At 41.3% G+C, this 22,018-nt stretch overlaps 1 protein-coding gene across 1 annotated transcript in view; it reads right to left on the reverse strand.

Moving 5' to 3' along the window:
• Positions 1–22,018, reverse strand: part of ptprn2 (protein tyrosine phosphatase receptor type N2) — a 128,159-nt gene that overhangs the window by 51,854 nt on the left and 54,287 nt on the right. The window contains exon 11 of the mRNA XM_084339797.1: positions 1,983–2,047. Within this exon, the coding sequence (XP_084195923.1) occupies positions 1,983–2,047 (65 nt within the window). The remainder of the gene's footprint in view (positions 1–1,982; positions 2,048–22,018) is intronic.

Raw genomic sequence — 22,018 nt, forward strand, 5'->3', positions numbered from 1 at the left:
TGTTAATAAGAACGATACTCTGAAAATACATTGCTTATGCCCCCACATATACGTACGTTATTAAAAAAAACAAAGTAGCCATTTTTCTGTTGTTTTTTTCCTCCTTAGGAAGCCGACTTCCCTGCGATCTATAATGGAGTAGATATTGCTCGGCCTATTGATTGATGTCTCCTTCCCCCCACTTTGACATTTGCTTATCCTCGTCCGCATCTACTGCTATTGACGTTCGCTCTATCTGGACATCTTCCTAAGCTGTTTTGTCATTTGTCACCTCTTAAATAAAAACGGAGGAGGGGGGGAAGTTGTCAGTGATAAGACTTAATGATATCAACCACATTGATGGTTTTATACAAGCTTGCACGGGAAAGAATGCCGTCTACATTTAGTGCCGTGCTTAATTTTTCCTGCTCTCTACCTCTTATGGATCCACTGAGCCATTTCACCCGGCGTATTTCTATTTTTGCCTCCGAGAAGCAGGCAACAGGAGACCCATTCTGCAACCTCTAACATGCATTCACTCATAACTGCGGTCAATTTACGGCACATTTACTGAAAGCACGCTTTTGGTTTAACACCTTTTAAACTAATGTATTTGAAGAGCCCACTCCACAGGCTCTCCTGTCAAAAGCTACTATTTTGCCCAACTTACCCTTAACTCTCCACTTCTTGGATACAAATTGGTGAGATCAACACTTCCACGTTAGAGCTGTTGCTAATAAAAGGCCCTCCGAGTGAGTTTGCAGTGTTTATACTTTGCCAGGTCTTTATTTGTAGTACAGTAAATGCCGCGCTTCCTTAACATGCATTTCTACAAACACAGTCTGGCGCAGATTTTCTCCCCATGAGGTGGAAGACAGATTTTTTCCTTTCCTCCCTCCCTCTTCCCATCCATCCCTCCCTCACCCTGGCTCCTGCAGAGAGGCTATTATTGCAGCTAATTATCTACAAATAGGCCCAATATGACAAACACAGCCCTGTACCAGTGCTGGCTAAGCGCAGGAATCAGACTGAGTGGGAATAAAAGAATGAAAAGGAGGCGAGGAGAGGCAGACAAAGAACAGGACAAAAAGTCACAGTGAAGAAGAAGAGGAAAAAAAGTGAATCAGAGATAATTGAGAAGAACGTGATAAAGACACAATGTGGAATAAGATGAGAGAAAATGTGGTGCTAAAAAAGATATAAGTAGGAGGCAGATGGGCGAAGAAAAGGCAGTGACACCAAAAGGGAGACAGCGTAGAGAACAGGGGAAAATGATCTTGTCTATACAGTCTGTGACGGTTGTTGCCAATGGCAACTGTCCTGCGATGCACAGGCCACATCCATTTAGCTCCCAGCATGCCTCATGATCAGGGCAGCTCAGGGGTCTAAGGCTGTCTGTCTCATTTCCATAGAGAAACTCATTTACCAGGCAAGCATGGAGGGCTATGATGCATCAATGGGTGCTTGATTAGATCCTCACCGCTGATACATATGAATATTTATCAGTGTTGAATGAATACACATTTACTCTCCTTTCATCTGGATCATCCTGAGTGTCCTCCTGCTCTCCTCTTAATTTTTTCCAATGAATATGTCACAGGAGCATCAGGGCCCCCCGACAAAGTGACAGCACTCAAGATAATCTGGTTATTGTTGCCCCGCGGTGACGATCAACACTCAGTTTAAGTTTCATAAAATGCATATGGCTTTTGTCTTGTGTTGTGTTTTATTCGCCATGGCGACAACAGCTCTTAGAGACCTAAAGGAAATGAGCATGGGGGACGGTAATCAAAGCAGCGCACTTAAAAGGATGTGTGTTTGGAATTCATCGCTGCTGCAGATTAGTGTTTGGCTGCACAACTGAAGCTGCAGGTGTGATGCGAATGCCAAGACAAGTTGGAATCACACTTATTCCTTCCCCACGAGGCCCAAGAAGACAAGCAATCGCGCTCTTTTTCTTTTTTCCTTACACACAACGGATATTTTTAGAGAGCATAACTTACATCACTGACTCCGGCCTCCACAATCTTCAGGCCTGTCTCCTTTTCCAGCTGCTGCTTCTCTTGGACTGCACGGGAGACAAAAGCAGAGGAGGTGTTGAGGATGACAAAGTAGCAGATTTTTCAGTTCCTGCTGCAGAACAAGTGGTCAGTGAGACTGAGAATGATGCAATGGATGTAACAGCATGAGTCAGATGTCAGACTGGTCATAGAAAATAACCAGCCCACACAGACAAACACAAACACATATAGAAAAAATCTTCATCAAGATGAGAAGCAAAACAGCATTCAGGGTTAGATAGCAAGCAGTTCAGGTTGGCAGGCCTAAAATACAGTAGGTGAGGGTCTACAGTAGGGCTGCAAGACCTAAAATACCATGTCGCCATAAACGATGGAAACCTCTCGTTAGAAATACACTTTTGTGAGCTGAAACGGGAAAGCCGTCAGGGGTCTCAAAGTGGCTTTGTGACCGGAAGCCATCTCACTTAGCTGTCATGCCACCAGCAGCCCCTTCTTCTCCTGATGAGCAGCTCATATATATGTAATCTGAACGTAATCTCATACCTTTTGTAGAAATGTTGACATGATACATACAAATTTAACAAATCCAGCGGCAGTTGCAGTGACCAGAGGGTTTGCAGCTGAAATGGCTTTGCTGAATGTGTATAATAGAAGAAAAATAATAAATAATAATAATAGTATTGTAACTAAGATATTTTCTGAAAAAAATGCTGTTTACATGTATATACGTTATTATAAACTGTGATATAATTATCATCCGTCTGGCTTTGATATTTCCTGGTTGTACACACAACTGTTCAGAAAGTATCCGGTGCTGCAGCTTGATTGGCTTCCTATTTAACTGCCGTGGCATGTGGTGTACCCTACAGTCTAACTGTAGGCCTACAAATGCCATTGGTATGCAGAAATACAAATTAAGCTTTAGCAGTTATAATACCAACCATCGTAGTTCACCATGTTTGCATGCTGACATTTGCTAAATAGTGCTATACACAAATGGGAATGTCATTGCTTTTGCAGGTACATGTGCCTGTTACCTGATAATGGGGCTAAATGAAAAGTTGCAATGGGAAATGAACATCTGTACCAAGTTTAAAAGCAATCCATCCAATAAATGTTGACATATTTGATGCAAAGCCTCATGGTGCAAAAGTCAGGTAATTCATTGGGCTTCAGCCTCTGAGGACCACCTATAGAAAATGTCACGTTAATTAAATAGTTGTTGAGATATTTCAGTCTGGATGAAAAGTTGTGCTATTGCCATCCATATTACAATGCCATGGTTAAAAATATAAAATGCCCAGAAGACTTGACCATTATCCTCCACACACGTTGAGTCAGACCTACTTAAGATTGCCAGAAAGCAGATGAAGTGCTTGTAGATTCACAGCACAAAATAAGCTCCTGCCTTTGTTCTTGCAGTAATTAATACACCACACGAGTTTGATCCTCAGATCTACTGATCTAATCAAATATGGCATGCTATTTCCAAAGCTTTGTTCACGAAACATATTCTCATGCAAATCAAACCAAAGTGAGGCAACGTTAAATATCCGTCGTTCAAGATCACACATTTCGCCGACTTTTTTCCCCTCCTGCGCTTAACGCCCCTTCCTCACTTTGATGGAGACATTTATATTGAAAAACAAAATCAAAGGGGCCTTAATAGATTATGCCAAATTATAGAGTGGCACAAAAAATGGAGCATAATTTTAATTGAGTTTGTTAGCATGTGAATGTGATTGGTAATGGGGAAAAGGGAAAAAAAGTGAGAGTTGAAGAGAGAGAAAGAGAAAGAGAGCAGGTCCTTTAAATCCCATTTCCCCAGATGAAGGCTATGCAAATGACCCTGAAGAGCTGAACCCCACCTCACACTCCAAATTCGGCAAGGGCCTGTTTAATTAGTATTTTAATCTATCCCAATGATTCCACTCAGTCCACAATGTATGCAGCATTCCATCTAATTAAGCACGCTACTTTTAGGATAATCATCCATCTCCCTCGCTCTTCCTCTCTCCCCTTTTCTCTTTCTGGTTATTAAGGATCCTGCAAACATTGATCATCCTATCATCTCATCAACATGGCAGCGAAGGGGACATCTTATATTTTAGGTGTCAGCTGGGGTTTTTTTTTTTTTTTTGAAGGATGGCTGAAAGGAGGATAAAGGAGGCGGCGAGAGGGCTGGAAAGGTCAAATATACATTCAAAGTCTCTAAATTGGAGTGCCACACAAAAGACGAAGACAAGGGGATGAAAAAAAAGAAAATCTCCGGCTATTAGTGAGAGGAGAAAAGTCTTCAACTGGAACATCTCAACTCACTCTCGTTTCATGTCGCCACCCCTGTATTCAGTCAGACATATTGCCTCTCCATAGATAGCTACAGTACCTGCATGGTCTTGGTGCTATTTAGGAGGGGGGTAATGAGCGAGGTAATTGGGCCCAGCTGGGTGAGGTCGTAGGTGGTGGGCGGAGGCGAAGCTGCTAAAAGGTCACACAACATTTTGGTCCTAATGAGGAACCCTCTGGGGTCGCAACACATCATGAGTCAAACTACGAAAGATTAGCCCTGGAATCAACACGCGCGCACGTCACAGCGGCTGCAGCTCGGGGTTTGACTGACAAGCTGACATTAACCGTCTTATGGCGAAACCAAAGAAGCCTGAAGGTCAGCATTTACTCGTGAATCAAAGCTGAGGACTCTCCAATCAACCGGAGGGAAAGGACAGTCCCACAACAGCCACTTTAAATGTAAATACAACGTACTTGCCGAGCTCATTAGCCGGTAACTGGAAGGATCTGGGGCTGAAGAGAGAATCCAGCCAATGGATTGCTTGTTCTGTCACAGACTGTACAGATAACAGCCTACAGCATCTCTCTCTGGTCACCCCTTATATTAACCTCCCTTTGGAGCTCACTCTCTTTCCCTTTTCCTCACAGACACACACAGGTTTTGTAAGCTTCAAATTAGCCACCAAATACTCCTGACAGACTGTGGAAAAGAGATGTCAGGTCTCATTTCAGAGAGCCTCCTCCAGCCATTTTAATAGGCATTGTCTGAGTCTATCTAGTCTGATCTCTAATATTGAGATCTGATCCCCGCTGCTCATTTGATCTTTGCGGTTTCCGAGTCATATTGAGCCATATCATCTCATGTTCGGCAGGCAAAAAAAAAAAAAAAAAGAAAGGCACAGTGAAAGGGCTTTTTCATGTGTGTTAAAATGTGCTCCATTTTCATGTGCTTTCAATTGAAATTACATACACGCATACCAGCTTTATTGGAGAGAATAAAATAGATAATTGCCTGGGACTATTCAATATAAATTCAGTGAAAGTGGGTGATTACTAGTTTTTTGAATAAATGCCTTAAGCTGGACAGCAGCGTCGCTTGTGTACAATACAGCAACAATTGGACCTGGTCCATCTTCAATCAAAAACAATATAATTAAAGGTCTTATATCAGTAAAATCCCAGCAAGAGACAGTGGCTGTTCAGCTCTATAATATAGTATTACAGGTTTTTTTTGTGTGTTTTTGATCACATTTATGGTCATTATGTTTTCACCAATAGCCATTCAATAATTTTAGGTTTTGTAGCTGCCTATATATAGAATAGGTTTCTTTGCAAAGGAGGAGACGAAGCAGCTACAGTGACTTTGAACTTTACTTTGTCCTGCTGTTGGCTGGAAAAAAAGCCTAAAATCAGATTGTGGTTGTACTTTATTTTTCTTTATTCTTCATTAAATCAACGCAAGTTTGTCACTGTAAACAGATACACCAGTTGCTCTTCAGTTTTTTTTTTTTGTAAGTTTGCTGTAATCAACCAGTAACCACAGGTATCTCCCAATCAAGCAGGACTAAAATTTAACAAGTTATGACCTTAAATTAGAAATGTACAGCCGGTCCATTGCACTGCAATGCTGCTTAATACATCAAACATTTATTCCAGAAAAAAAACAAAAACCTCTTAAATGAGCTGTGATGAAAGGACATTTTTCACTTTTAAAACAACACTTGTCTTATCAAGTATCAGAAATGCATTAAGGAATGTGTCTCTGTCAGACATCCACATATTCAGACAGGTAAACAGGAAGAGCACTTCAAAAACTCATCAAGGACTTGTTGAAGGAGAGGAAAAGGCCATTTCAATCATCAATCTAAAGAATGACTCAAAACATCTCAGACGAGATCGCTAATGGATGAAAATTCAGCGAAAGCACACATTTAAGCTTGATTTTATGTGACCTTTAAATTGCTCTGTAGCATATGCTCTCAACACAAATTATCTTGTGGCGAGATATAATTTGATTAAAATGTTGCTTTTCTCCGCCATATGCTGCAAACTGAAGCAATTGTGCACTCCTCATCATAGATTCTAATAGCAATTCAGAAATGATTATCATGAAGTCATCAGAGCTTAAAGTCATGAATATATATATTCATTTTTCTGATATACGACAGGGTTGTTATTGTTAGAAGCAATATAAATTCAGCATCGGGAGACAAATCACCGACTGTTGGCTGTAAGTATTTTGTATTTCAACACGGCACAGCAGCCAGCGCTGTCACATGATCGTAATGTTGCCTCTATGGCCAAATGGGGGTATATAGTTGACAAAATGCATATTTCACCACCCTCTGATTGATCTGTTAATATTGAATAACATCCACATCCATTCCATCTATCTCCCCCCTCCCTCCCCCTGCTCCTCAGGTCGTCTATTCACCACTTCCATCTCTCCATCCGTCACTCCAACCAAACAAAATGAAAGTGTTTATTGCGGAGGAGGGCTGACGCTCACGCCTCTCCACAGCCGTTAGCCTTATCAGCAGGCAATCGCTCCGATATTAAAGCTGCCATTCCGCCCATCACTTTCCCCTTGCACATATGATGGCTGTCTCTACCTATCAGAGTGGAGAGAGGGGGAGGAGGAGGAGGAGGGGAGGAAAAGAGAGGGAGATGCACCTGATCCCCTTGACAGATAAGATGCACGGCAACCCATTTTTCAGTCAAAATCCGAGGCGGGAAACAAAAACAATATTCCTTTCGTAGCTCGGGAGTATGAAGAAGCACAGCGCTGACTTCCGAGCTGCTATTCATTACATGTGTGATATATAGAACATGTATGTGACCCCTTTACATCTGACTTCTGCACGCTGATGCGTATCAAAATGTAAATCAGTCCACAGATATTGTTGTCGCTTTTATAAGGCTTATTTGTTCATCTTCTAACCAGAAAGGATATTCTGCAGGAGGCACAGACGTACTGATATAAAATGGCTTTCACATGAGTGCGGCTGTTTCACCGTGAGGACAAACACACAGGAAATAACTTGATATATACTACTATCTGAGCCCGCACTGTCAGCCAGAAAATCCCACGGACCTCGTTCTTTCCTCTTTCTCTTCTAGTTCATGCGTCTCAATTGTTATTCAGCTCCTCCTGGCTTACACAAATCAAGACACCAAATCAAAGTGCTGCACCTCTGAGAAAACAACCACAAATGAAACAGAGGGACAGGGTGGAGGATGAGCCGGAGGAGTGCAAAGGTAGAAAAACAAGATATTTTAACATTCACCATGTGTTGATATCTAATCAAGATGTGATTAACTCATTAACATCGTGTCAAAATTAAATACCAAATCAAAGGAAGTGTATTAAAAACATCTGCAATTAACTAATTATTTACTTTGTTGATTGATCTGATTATATATAGCATTTTTAATCATTTAAAGATGACATGTTCCTATTGATCGTGTGATCATTTCAGCCTTGGTTGGCTTTTTCGGTGTTTTATATTTGTTCTTGTGCATGTAAAAGATCTTGAAAGTTTAAAAGGTCGAAGTCCGCACCAGCAGAAGCTCCTCTCTCCCACAGAAAACGCCGCTCCTGAAACGCCTCGTCAGTAGACCCGCCTTTAATTCTGTGACTTCGTGACATCATACTAAGTCACCATGTCACACATTTGTATAATTTCTGCCGAGCGGCTAGTTTGGCACACGAGAATTGATTTAGCACAGCTTCTCTGTTGTTGTTAGCGGGGCTGGCTCAGGCGTGTGTGAGTGGACCAATCAGAAGAGACGGGGGGCTTTAAAGAGACAGGAACATTTTATATGAACCTGACAATGAGCATAATATGTCTCCTTTAATACTGGTTGCTTCCAATAATATAATCTAGAAATCTAATATAACTAGACATTATTTAAATACCCTTTAAAATGCATCCCAATAAAGTGAATATGGAGTTACAATCAGCCAAATAATTCAGCTGAATAGAAACATCTTTTCTTCTCCATGTGCCCAACATGATGATAACGATGACATCATCGGGATTAATGTCCAATCAGCAGTGCCAATCATATACCACCATGTCTGTCACATGGTCGGGCCATGCTGTTAACAGCAGGGGGGTCCTGGCTGGCTCACTGTTTATTCACCCTGATCGATCGTTTCCTGTGGATAAGCCAACAGAGCTCCCAAACAAACCAACTGCTGTTATTCAGCCTAAATCAACACACCAAAAAAACCCTTCTATTTCTAACTGAATACAATGAACTCTGAATTCTCTTTTCACTAAAGCCGAATGTTTCCTTTAAGATGCCAGAACCTGTTTTCTGGTTGACTCATTATAGGCGATATCAAAAGACAACACAGTAGAAGTAGAGGAGAGGAGATGCTGCCGGGTTTCAGCTCCTGTAATGGCTGTAGTCGTGCAATCAGCACGCGCCTTGTGTCTGCTGCAGACCCTGCCGCGGCCTTTGGTTTCCAACACATTACAGGCCCCTTCCTCTTTCAAACAGAACCCACATGACACATTTATAATTGCATCCTCCCTTATTAGAGGCCCCTTTCAAAGATGGCTGAACAATACACCTGGATGAGGCTGTGCTGCACATGTGCAGACACACGCAAACAAAAGCTCACACACACGAACAGACAGACACACACACACAGACAGAGACACACACACATAATATCTGTTTCTTTGCCGCCTGGTTGATTAATAGATTGTGGCTGCTCTGACACTCTGTGTAGAATAGGCATTTTGCGTTTGATAGGTGCTGACACCAATTCTTCACGGACTGCAGGAGATCGGGGGAACAGAAGCAGCACCGGCAAATGACTTGGATGGCAGGCACCTCCAGATGTGGGAGAAACCCCACGGATGTCGCTCCGCATTCTCACCGGGACACGTTTACATCGCTTACGCTCCCTTTCAGAGATGACAATCTGCAGATGTGTGACATGTGTGATGTGAATTACATGTGACAATCACTCAAAAAGAGCGGATAGGTTTGAAGATTGATGTATGCACATCTGAAACAAATCGTGGTCATCAACAGTCAAGCATGCTGCAGAGCCATGCTGCCGGTATGGTGTAACGATCCATGGATCCGGATCAATTTAAAAGAGACCTATTATGTTTTTTTTGGTTTTTCCTTCCCTTCAGTGTTTTATATTTGTTCTTGTGCATGTAAAAGATCTTGAAAGTTAAAAAGGCCAAAGTCAGCACTAATAGAAGCTCCTCTCTCCCACAGAAAAAACTGCTCCTGAAACACCTCATCAGTAGTCACGCCTTTGATTCTGTGACATCACACTATGTCATCATGTCACGCATTTGCGTAATTTATGCCTAGTGGTTATTTTGGCACGTAAGAATTTATATAGGACAGCTGTTCTGTTGTTGTTAGCAGTGCTGGCTCAGGCGTGTGTGAGCTGACCAATCAGAGCAGACTGGGTATTTGGGAGGAAGGGCCTTAAAGAGACAGGAGCTTAAGGACAGAGGAGGTATACAGAGCTGCAGCACTGGACAGTATGAGAAAGCGGATGTTTTTTATTCTGAGCACTTAAACATGTAAACCTATTCTAGTAGTAACACAAAAAAGTTTTGAACCTGAAAATGAGCATTATATGTCTCTTTTAATGATTAACGATCAAATTGAATCGAAATAGTATCGTAGCAGACAGGCAGTGATATCATCAAATATTGTAGAATTAATATAATATCGAATCTTGAAACTGGTGATTTACATCCCAAGCTGCTGGGTCTTTAAATTACCTTTTCCAATAACACGAGCCTTCCAAGCTGAGTCCACTTTGTAAATGAAATGTCCTCAGTGAGGATCGCTGCAGTACATGATACATGAAGATATGATGAAAAACATTACACAGAGGTCTTTCCTCAGGTAAAAATGTATATCCAAACAATTTAAGAGTGTCTGTAAAAGATGCCTCATTTCTGTCCCTGGATATGCGTGTGTGTGTGATACAAGATGAAAACATCTGGAAGTCTGCCACCGTCTGAAGGGAGCCTACTGGGGAAAAGCTTACAGGAGGAGGAAATGGTGAAGCTGACACACAGAGCTGCACACACACTCACACTGCTTCCCCACTGAGGGAACTCTGACAGAGGCAGCCCTACCTGTCACTGTGGCAGCAATTATCCTGCAGGCTCTCTCCACGGACCGTCTCCTGCAGGTCTCCACATTACTAACCACATCACTGAGCACACACATACCGAGTATGCACACTGACGCACAGGGGGGCACGCTGCACACCCACAAGTACACATACTGTACATATTCAAAGACACACACACACACACACACACACACATATGGCTGCATACGCCTGGTTGTGCTTTTCATCCACAATTCGCTCTCCACAAGCTAATGGCTCGAACGAATCGTAATGATGTGTTGGTGCAGACATCCTGCTCAAGCCAGGAGAAACACACATCATTATGTGGATGTGAGTGCTCATGCAAGCATGCACACACACACACAACATACCTCTTCTGTTATAGATAAATGCATTATCATAGATGAGACTGCTAAGAGGTCTGCAAATACACACAGAAGAAAAAGCTAAATAAATCAATAAATATGCTAAGGATGTCACGAGGCAGAGTTTGGAAACGTAGCAGGTGGCATTAACACGAGGCCAGGATATGAGCTCCAGTGAGTCAAAAGATAATAAAGTCTTGGATATTGGAAAAAACACACATGCTCAAAAGGACAGGGTGTCCATTTTGGCTGCAGGGAGGTCCTCTCGAGGAAGGAATTGATCTGTTTCCTGCTGGTTCACTGGAGCTGGGATACAGGACCCCGTCTGAGTCTCAGGAACAGGTTGACTGTGCGGAGCTGTGAAGGGTGATTTGAGAGAAAGGAAAAAACGAACCCAATGTGACCTCATTACCGTAGATTTGTTCCGACTGTCATTAGGAATCACAAACGCCATCACTCAAGTAGGGAAGATGAGGGAGAGGATGAGAGACAGGGGCGGAGTGAGCTGGGGTGGGGGTGGTAGGCTGCTCTCTGACGGTAATCAAGTGGATTTGATCAGAAAACACGATCTATCATCAAACAATCTATAGATAACAGAGAACATCTACACATGCAGTGTGTTTGTCCAAGCAAGGACACAGATTTGAGCTTGTGCCCGAAGACAATTACAGTACCACCATGACACGTTAAATGGTTACCGTAGTGAATCCACCATAACACGATCTCCAGCTATTTAACCAACCAGGGTTTTAGCTTTATTCAATAAAGCTGATGTTACTGCAATGGGCTTCACAGCTGCTCAACAACCATTTTCAGTTGTGAACCACAAACACAACCAACGATTACATCATACATGTGTTATGCGCCGACATTAAACCTTATTTTTTAATGTAGAAAATATGCTTGTAGCAATGTGTAGTTATCAAAATACAAGTGAAGTTTCAGTGCACAGGTGTCATTTTAGACAATAAAGTGTATTGTTATACCTTAAAATATCCTGCGTTTGTTACATATCTTTGTCACATGTGCTTGATAATCAGATTTGAGGGATCGTTGCAGAAAATGTTTGTTTATTGGCCAATCCATATCAGAATTTTTTACTCCCAATATCAACATCTGCATCTGTGCCAATTGGTCTGGGTCTAAAAAAACTTTCTGTTTTCTTTCCTTTAGGGGTAATAATAATAACAATAATGCTTTCATTGTCTATTAATCTGCCAGTTATTTTCTCAAATAACAAAACTAGTGATAAATGCCATTACAAATTTGAACTTGATGTCTTTCAGCTGCATGTTTTGTCCGACTTTCATACCAAAACCAAAAGATATTCAGTTTACTACCATGTAAGACAAAGATAAGCAGCAAATCTTCACATCTGACGAGCTGGTTTAAGGATATGTTTCCGTTTGTTTCAAGATAAAGGCCTGTGCTCTAATTGGATAGAGAGTAAAAGATGCCACCATTTTCTAACACAATCCAAAATGGATCCTAAATCCGACCTACGGTGTGCTGAGCGGCTAATTTGGTATAAATTCATCAAAACAGCAGTATAAAAAAACACCTGAACGATGCTTTGAAAACAAAGCTTCTCTTTTGTCCCTTTTCAAACAATTTCCACCACCAACTTGCAGCTAATGCGCCATCCGAGCGTCTAGATTATGTTTACGTGACTCTTTTTGTCACCGAGGTACTCAAACACTTTCAGCCGGGGGAGGTTAATGTCAGAGTGTATGCATTTTCTGTCAGCGGCCTTTAAGTCAATCCCTCTAACCATGTCTACAGATGTTAGCGCAGAGCACATCTTTCCTCGGAGAGTGGATAAAGTAACCTCGAGCTGCGTTCCCCCTCTCTCCTTCTCTGTGAAGCGCCCTGGCTGCTCCTCAGATCGCAGCGTTAATCTCGCCGTTTCTGCTTTGCTGTGTACAGCTGGGAGTGGTGGGTGTAAAATGAAAGTGTAACACAACAGTCTTGCGCAGGTGTCAAAATGACAAATATGACATTTCCCTTCTGAGATTTTATTAGTTCTGATATCATTTTGTATTCAGTCTGCCTGATGTGTCACTGTGCTCTTTTTTTTATTTTTTATTACTACTTCGCTTCAGGACAAAATGTGATAATCGTTATTATACGTCTAAAGCCGAGCAGCTGCGACTGCAAAGAGAAAAGCGAGAGATGTATTCAGGATGCAGTTGGAAAAATCAAAATACACAGTTTGACTTGGGTGTTTGCTATTGTACGAGCCTACCCACTCTGAATCAATCATCTCGCTGCAGAGTTTCTCAAACAATTCCTTTTAAAAGTGAGGCAGCGATTCAGAGTCACAGCGTGATGATTAAATCTATACACCACAGAAGTGCCGACGTACTGGTTTCTTCAGCGTTAATTTCCTAAAAAACTGCCGAACCCTCTCTATACGTTTCAAACTCTCCTGAGATTGAAGTCAAGTAGTTAGAGAGGAGAAAGACAAGACTGGATAAGCACACCTCCCTGTCTTTTTAAGGACACCTGTTGGGCTGCATGGCTCATCTCCTCCTCATTTAGCCGTCTGTCTGGGCTCCGTGGGGCTGATTACCAGGAAGAGCTGATTCCAGTTGCACTGCTTATCAGTCTAATTAGAGCCCCTGGCAGGTGACTTGAAGAGAGTTGTGTGTCTCACGGATGTTCAGGCACAACGATTTGTACAGGCATGCTGGCTGCTACATGTTACAAGGAAGAAGGCAAGACAAAAATCCAATAAGGATATGAAATTATGGCTTGCGAATTGTGACAGATTGCTCTTAGTGAAGCTGCTTCTGTGCGGGGGATGTATTTTCAGGGCCTTTCTGGGGAACAGGAGGCGCCTTGAGGAGGTTTAATAGAGTATTTTGCATCACAGTCACTTTCAAAGAAGATTTCAAGTGGTGACAACAAGTCAAGAGAAAGAGGTGACATCTTGACTAACATCCTCTGGTAAAAAGTATCAACTGTCAAAAAATGAGAGAAAAATTGAGACAGGCTGTGGTTCTGTGGAGAGTGCTTCAATAGATACAGCAGAGAGAATGAAGGATGAAATGAAAGCTCGATTTAAATAAATAAGAAAAAAAAAGCCAGAACATCAGACAAAGAGTGAGCGGTATGGGCGGAAAGATATCGAAAAGAGTTGAGGACAGAGGAGGAAGCCACTGACGGCGAACAAGTTTTCCAGGTAGTGTATCAGTCACTGGTAAAAGGTCACTAGTCTGCTGTTCGCACATCCAGGTGCTAATGTAACACCTCTCACACCTTTCTCGGCTGCCTGTGTCTGGCTGCCTGCAGGTTGGTGGGCAGAGAGACTGTTGTTTGTGCTAGAATAATATGCTGTAATCCCCCGTCTCAGATGTGGCCTTAACACAGGTAATTGGACTTGGAGTGTGAGGATGCCTGTGGCTAGACACACACACCGCTGTGATGCACACAAACTGTGGTCTGATTTGAAATAAGAATACAATTGTTCATATTTTTGTCAAGCTGAGGATTTTTTCTGCATGTTGACGCCGTCCGCATGGAGCTGAAGTAAAAGCAATACACGGTATATAATGAGCTTGGATGGTGGATTCTTCTTTTAAATCCTCTTCAAAAGCAAAGATACAAGAACAAAAGTGTTAGGAATGGATTCAACATCTTTGTTTGTCTGTTCCAACAAAGGCAGCGAACGTTAGCATGTCTGGTTAACGAGCTTAGTACCTACAGTTGTAACTGAACGTTACTTCTGAAGCCAATTTCATTTTACATTTTGTGCACTTACATATTATTCTAAAAAAGCCCTCTCACAGTTAGCACATCTAATGTGTAGTATGTCTTTACCGTTAGAAGTCAGCACATATGCTTATATCGGAGTTTAAGCTCATGTTATTTCTCCTCTTAGGCAAGTCACACTTGATTGTTATAGCTGAAACAGTGTATATTTGAGAACCTTTGTCTCGGATTCACATTATAAAACAAGTGAACCGGGGGCGGCACTTTGAACCGACTTATGATCTAACATCAGCTTAATCAGTTAAGTAGCTATATTAAAAAAAACTCTGCTTGCGACAGTTAGCTTTGGCAGTGGAAGATGTTTTAAATCCTCTCAAAATAACAAAAAGAGTAAAAAGGAGTAAAGAAGGGATTAATTGTTTGTCTGCAACATAAGCTCAAATGTTTGGATGTCCAGCTAACTAGCTTAGTACCCGAAGTAGGTTATTTCAAAGGCCGAGGAGCATTTCAGTCCATATGCTCTCAAGATCCCCCTGTCAAGCTCAGTCCTTAAAAAGTCAGCTGACAAAACCTGCTAGTGACAGTTATTTCAACTGACGCAATCAAGAACGAGAAGCCTGCTTTTGTCTACCTCTGTCTGATACCGAGGACACCGTAGAAATGACCACCATTATTTTTGTAAACTGTATTATGTGACGCTCGTCTGCAAGAACAAAAAGCTTGACAGGCATTCACTATGAACAGCAACATCAGCGGGGCAGGGTTTGGCAAACGGTCATTAAAAATACATCTTTTTATTGAAGACTTTATCCAAAATAATCCACGGTATCTTCAAGCCTAATGTACTTTCATCCCCTCGGTCTATGCAAAGATAAAGCTGCAGGTATTTAGGAATGCTCACTTTCTTCCTAGATAAACGGTGATCATATATAAATATATATATTCCTTTCCTTTGTGTCATCCCAAGTCAATCTGAGGTGGATATTGAAGTTAAATTGAAAGCGGGTGTCCCTTAAAGAGAGGTTTGAGATAAGAAGGAGTTATCACCTCTACAGAGAGCCCTGGGAGACACAGCGCTCCTCTGTTGCAGTCCAGCCTGATGCATACAGGCCACTGACCCATGACAGTCAGCCCATATCGATTTAAGAGGAGGCAGAGGACACAGAGAAAGAGAGACGGGGAGGACAGGGAGGAGGAAAGAAATGAAAAACAGTGAGGAGGCCAGGGAGCAATATCCCTCTTAAAACTTATCCATAATTCATTGTCTTTTCTTTTTCTTCTCCCATCTACACTTTCTCTCTCTTTCAGATGGGTGCGTGGAGGGGGAATGTTCATTTTTAAGGGGGATTAGCGACGACCTATTTTGAAATGCATCCCCGTGGTACTCAAAGACACACACAGACACACTTGTACAGTACGAACATAAAGATACATGCACAAAATCGCAGCATGGCTCGTACATCCAGAGCGATTGAAGGATTATTCCCTGTTTCTTCAGATTTGAATTGACAACGAGGTGAATCTTAAATTCAAGGTTTTGCTGAAGGTTTCCTCATTATGTAAAAAAATAAAATAAAAATGTCTTTGTGGACATGGTGCCCCTGAAAAATAACATGTTCAATCCATTTAGCGCAGTGAAAGTTGTCATAATATTTGCAGCAAAATATAAACACGGTATTAGTGCCTGGTCCCCAAAAAACAATATGTGTAGAGGTGTGAAAACCTACACCGCAGCCGCCGCTAATGATTTCTGTTTGAAAAGGTGCTGTGAACTCCTCGAGGCGTGTTCACTCATCTCACTTGTACAATGGGAAAAAAACATGTGAACAGTAAAATTATAGTGGAAAATCCTGTACAAGATCACACTGAAGTATAATTATTTTATGTATTGAGGCCAAATCAGAAAGATAACCCTGAGTTACTTGCCATTACTGCAATCTTTCCCTAACCCTAACTTTATACAAGTTACCATTTACAGCTAGAAATCTGTCTGAAGTCCATGAAAGCAATTTGGCTTCATTTAATCAGCTTAATTTATCTGCAGGAATTTTACTGATACCTTTATATAGCTGTTAATATACATTTCCTTATATCAGGCCAATCATTTATTGGGCAGATACTTGCAAATAACTGCGGTTCGACTGAAGCATTTAAAACCTCTGTATGAAGGGATAATGAACACCAGCGTCATTAGCTGAATTACTGACATTTTCAAATATTAAGAATTTAAATGACATTATTAATGTCTGGACAACAATGTTTTTAGAACTGAACTTGTTGATACAACAACCATCGCCTCCATTTACACAACTCCAGTTAATTTATGCTCATTTTGTGGCTGAGTTGGCCACATAGCGACATTTACTCTGGAGTCTAAAGCAGCATCTTTTGTATGTTGTGTGTGTATACAGAAAGGTAGAGAGTGACTGTACAGTCTGCTCTCTATCTTTCTGAAGACACACACAAGTAGTTTTTCAGTTTCACTAAACTTTAACAACTGGGGGAGAAAAAATATACATACATTTATGATAGGACTGTGAGATATGACTTTAAAATGATACCTTGATATTTTTCAGGCTTTATCGCAATACAAGATTTCAAAATATAAATCTAAATGTTAGGACTCGGCAACAAAATGAAATCAAGATATTTTTTTACCAAATACCTCGATATCTATTCTACAACAATATTGTAGGGATGACTATTGGTACTTTTTCATAAAGTGGGTCTGGTTCAGAAAGACAAACAGTAATGCAGCCTTTAAAACCTGGAAAAGACAACACTTATCACACATCACAATAACGATATCCAACATCTCTAGGCTCATGTCACGTGAACGACACAATATAAGTACATCACCCGGCCCTTATTTATTTATGATAAACATTCAGCATATCTCACCTCAAAAATGTAAAGACAGCCATGAAACACTTTAGACATCTCAGCCCAGGATCTGTCCAGGCCACAGCTGTGCATTATGCTGTACATGTCACTTTGCATTATAGATATCCACCTGCAGAGTTCAGGCACTCCAGCAGCTTTGCAGTCAGTGGGGGGTTCATGCGTTTTGTATGACAAGATGCACAGAAGCTGCGTGTAAATACAGCTGTGCCGGGGGCACGTCTTGGCGACGTTCACGCTTCGCACGGCGGCCGCTTGCGCTCGTTTCAGCCAACTTCATGAGAAAAAAGACAGCAGGATTGGACGGTATTTACTATTTTTTTTTTGTCAGTTATGGACCGTTTCATGTTTAAGTTAGAGGCGACAACAAGCAAACCATAACATCTAAGTCCACATGAAGAGGAAACAGCGGTTAGTCGCGGCTTAATTACTACTTGTGCTGAACTACGGCGGCACCGCAATCTGTATTACAGGTAAAAGGGGGCAAGAGTGGTCCACGAGCACACAAACAGATATAGGGAGATGCACAAAGGAAGTGAAAATTGAACATCTGTCTTTTTTTTTTTTTTCCCTTTCAAGCCCCGCGCCAAAGAAAGCTGGTGCTGCACCTGGACATGAATTATAGAGAGGCACTTGGATGAGGAGGATGGAAGAAAGAGACAAGAGGAAGAGAGGTGAATGAAAATGAGGGGACAGGGTGAATTTCACGTCTTCCCCCATCTGGAGACACTCACCGGGTGGCTCCGTCGGGTCAACGATCAACTCACCGCCAATGAGGAGAAACACCGTCGTATGGCGTAAAACGCGCTGTGTTAAGAAGTCGCGTTAAATGATACATAATCGTAAACAATAGTGGAGTAAATATGTTTCATAAAAAAACAGACGACTCATTGTGCAAATGTTAGGAAGTGGCCCTCAGACTCTACAGTATGTTTTCAGACAGCTGTAATCCCTTAGAAAAAAAAATATATAATTATTCTCAAAGAGGAACTACAAAAGCAAATAGTGCTTTGAAGATGGAAAGCCCGAAATGTCACCTACTCGCTTTGAAGCTCCGTGGCTCTCTTTGTTTTTCTACACTTGTAGCTCACAAAACCACTGACAGAGCGAGCCGCATTCAGGGGCCAATTTAGTGCGGATGTACCATTAAGAGAAAAAACACACACACACACACACATACAAACACATGCTCATGAGCTCCGACAGGGAGATACTGTAGAAACATTAACACAGACACACACACACACACACACCTGGAGAGGCTACAAATGTATGGCTATATCTCTTTGTTTTTTGTACTGTAACAACCCTTTGTGGCTTCAAGCACTTTAAGTGTCATCTGCCACCTCTTTGATGCAGTTCTGTTAGTCCATTAACAGCCACATTCAACAAAAACAATATATATCTCCTCCGTATATATCCCCAACATTAATGTAGAGAGTTTCTGCAGCTGTGGAGTCACTCTTGATTCAGTTTTGAATGTTTCACAGCTGGTTTAGAGAAGACTGAGAGGGTCCAAACTAATTTAAGTCAGACAGATCTTTAGAAAATAATCTTAAGTATTGTGATAATCAACTCATCTTCTGAGTTTCTCTTTTAAGCAAAACAAAAAGTTAGATTCCCTCACTCCAGCTTCTCAGGGTTTGCTGCTTCTCTTTGTATTATCTAATAACAAGTTAAATCTCTTGTTCTAGAGTTAAAACATTAAATTACCTTCAGCTTTAGGATATTAGGATTGTATTTTTTTACTAATTAAGAAGAAATGAATAGATTAGTTGAGAGAACAATCAGCCAATTAATTGATAGTAAAGACGGCAAAATGCTTCTGTCCGGTCAAACAAAACGACTACAGTACATCTCCAGTGTTCACCCAAAAATTTAAATTCAGCCTCATGCTGATGAAAAGTCAGGTAAAGTTTCGTAGTCCACAAAACATTTCTGGAGCTTCAAAGCAGAACAGCGTTTCTGGCTACATACAGCTTGTCCGGCAAAAACAAAATCTCTGGAAGCCCTGACTTCTCAAAATGATATGCCACTGTTTTAGCTTAAGTCTTTACTGTAGCTGCTCAGCTAAAAGTGTTAGCACACACCTCGTCTGAAGTGGGCGCACCAGTTCGACCGTGTGTCGAGGGTGTAAATAACATCTTGAAATCAATTTGGGATCTTGTTGCTTCTGGACACTTGGATTACGCCAAACCATTTAATGTTTTTCAAGGTTGTTTTTACGATTTAAAACACGTCTTCTTCAGTTCTTCAGTTGATGCTACAACACTGTTTTTCTGTGACGATCCAGAAATTTTTTGTGGACAATGAAACTTCACCTGACTTTCCATCGACATGGGGGTGAGTAGATAACGACTGATAATACTAGTAATAATACTAATCTATCCTTTAATGGTGAGACAAGCTTGTATTTTGACATATTGTTTTATTTAGCAGTCACGTTTGTTACAAAGAAGGTATAACCCATGCCACAGCAGATAGAGGAGACGTCTTTAAGAGTAAGATATAATGTCGCACCTGTCTAAGATATTATTGCAAAGCAAATTTCTGCTTCAGGGGCGAGAAAACTGCATCAGTTTCAAGAAATTCATTAAATCAAGGAACAAACCTCCTCATTCTACTTACTTTGTCTTATTTCATGAAACAGACGTTCAGTTTTGAAAAGTTTGTGAGGTAAGAAATAATAATGTGCAGCAGCAAAAAAGTAATATGCTCTAGTTGCTTGTTACTACTTTGGAAAAAAAAGATGTAATTCTGAGATAAACAGGACCATAAAGCCGACAACTAAACTTCTCTATCAGGCAGAAACGCTCACAGATTTTCAGTATTTTAATGGGAAAGTTTTCTTTTATTGAATTATGACTCATAGCAGGAAATGGGAAGAAGCTCATTTACATAGCTGTTTGTATCTGCTGCCTCATAAAGTAGCACCCATCGAGTGCACAAACCACTGTGCATTCAACAAACATGATGCACAAGTACCTGCTGTTCTCGACATGAGGGCCATCAGCACACGGCCTCTCGCTTGGAGTAGCGTTCACTGTGGGTACAGGCATAGAGGATGAAGGGATGGGGGGGAATATAGAGATAAGGGGTGGAGGGAGAGGGGGATAAGAGAGTACTGGTGGTGGCAGAACCAAACAGGAGGTTGGATTTTCTGCTGAACTCTGCACTTAAACAAGTATTCACCCTCTCTGTGGTCACACAGCTCGTGCCAAAACATACAGATGTCAAAGGTGCTGCAGACACTCGGCTCGGGGATCCATTTTGAAAGTGAAAAACTCTAAATTTCCTGGTCTTTGTTGACAGGAATATGAATAAATCTGTCATTTTACTTCAGCACGTTCAGTTTAGATACACAGAGATAGACTCTGATGTGTGACTGTCTCAGGGGCAGCCAATCATCATTACGACGTTGTGGCAAAATGTGCCGTTTTGTCAGTTCATAAAACACGAAGCTAGTGAGCCATCGTGTTATTAAGTTCACCACCATGTGTGAGAAAATGTGTTGTTGCCAGCCGCCCTGCGCAGCTCAGCTGGAAATTAGATCATGGTAAAAGTCCTCGGTCAGATAAAAATCGCGCCATCAACACTCTGGCTCAATTCCAGAGATGATCAATTATCAAAATATGGAGTCATACAATGAAACTGGAGCTTTTTGTAGCGAACAAATAAACAGATAACATATTCATTAGTTTTTATGTACACTCAGTGTGACTGCAAATCTTCAGAGAAACTCCCGGGTCGAATATTGTCTTCCAAAAAAGGCAATATCCAGAGAAAAAAAGTGGAGAAACATAATGCATGTTTTCATATGAATACAACACAGTGTATGTAATTTATGTATTGCAATTTTTAGTTTGTGTGGCATCGTACATTTTTGTGAAAATCAACTGAGAAATAGGACCACTCCAGTCATATAAATGCCTGATACTTGACAAATCAGGATACTTCATCGTATTGACGCAACAATCAAAGAAAATCATATGCTGGCAGCTCTGTGTGGCTGTACTTAGCAACAGTGGTGCTTAAGGCTAAATAGCCAGCCCCATCTCAACAGTCTGACTGCACCAATGTCTGGTATAGGGGAAAAATTATCTGGCTTGTTTGTATTTCTTTAAACCAATCATATTGGGCGGTGCTAAATCAAGGTTGCAGCAACAGTGCTCCTGCAAATGCTTTTTGGGGGGGACTTGTTTTGCACATGGGGAGGCGAGTCGTGGCGTTAAAATAGCTAAAATCCCTGCAAAAGAAAAGATAACAGCTGCTAGCTTGTTTAGGCTCGTTAGCAACCATGCTAAGGGTTGAGGTTACTTGCCATCAGCTAGCTGGTGGCTGTTGCCTGTTGAGATGGAGATTTTGCTTCTGAATTGAAAACTAATAGCAGATAATAATAAAAAATAGTCTTCAGTCTGGATTTAAAGAATTGCCCAAATGGATAAGAGGAAAAAGCACAGAATTACATTTTTATTACTATGGTGGCAGAAAAAATAGCCCTTATCCAGTGATTGTGTGGTCTGCCCGGGTGTATATGGACCGATGGTGCCACAGTTGTTGAAAAGCTCAAAGTAAAATCAAAATCTTCAGTCATTCCCCCTCAAGAAGAAGCACAAACA

This window comes from Pagrus pagrus (assembly GCF_965226575.1).
Source record: "Pagrus pagrus genome assembly, chromosome: 20".
NCBI classification, from domain to species: Eukaryota; Metazoa; Chordata; class Actinopteri; order Spariformes; family Sparidae; genus Pagrus; species Pagrus pagrus.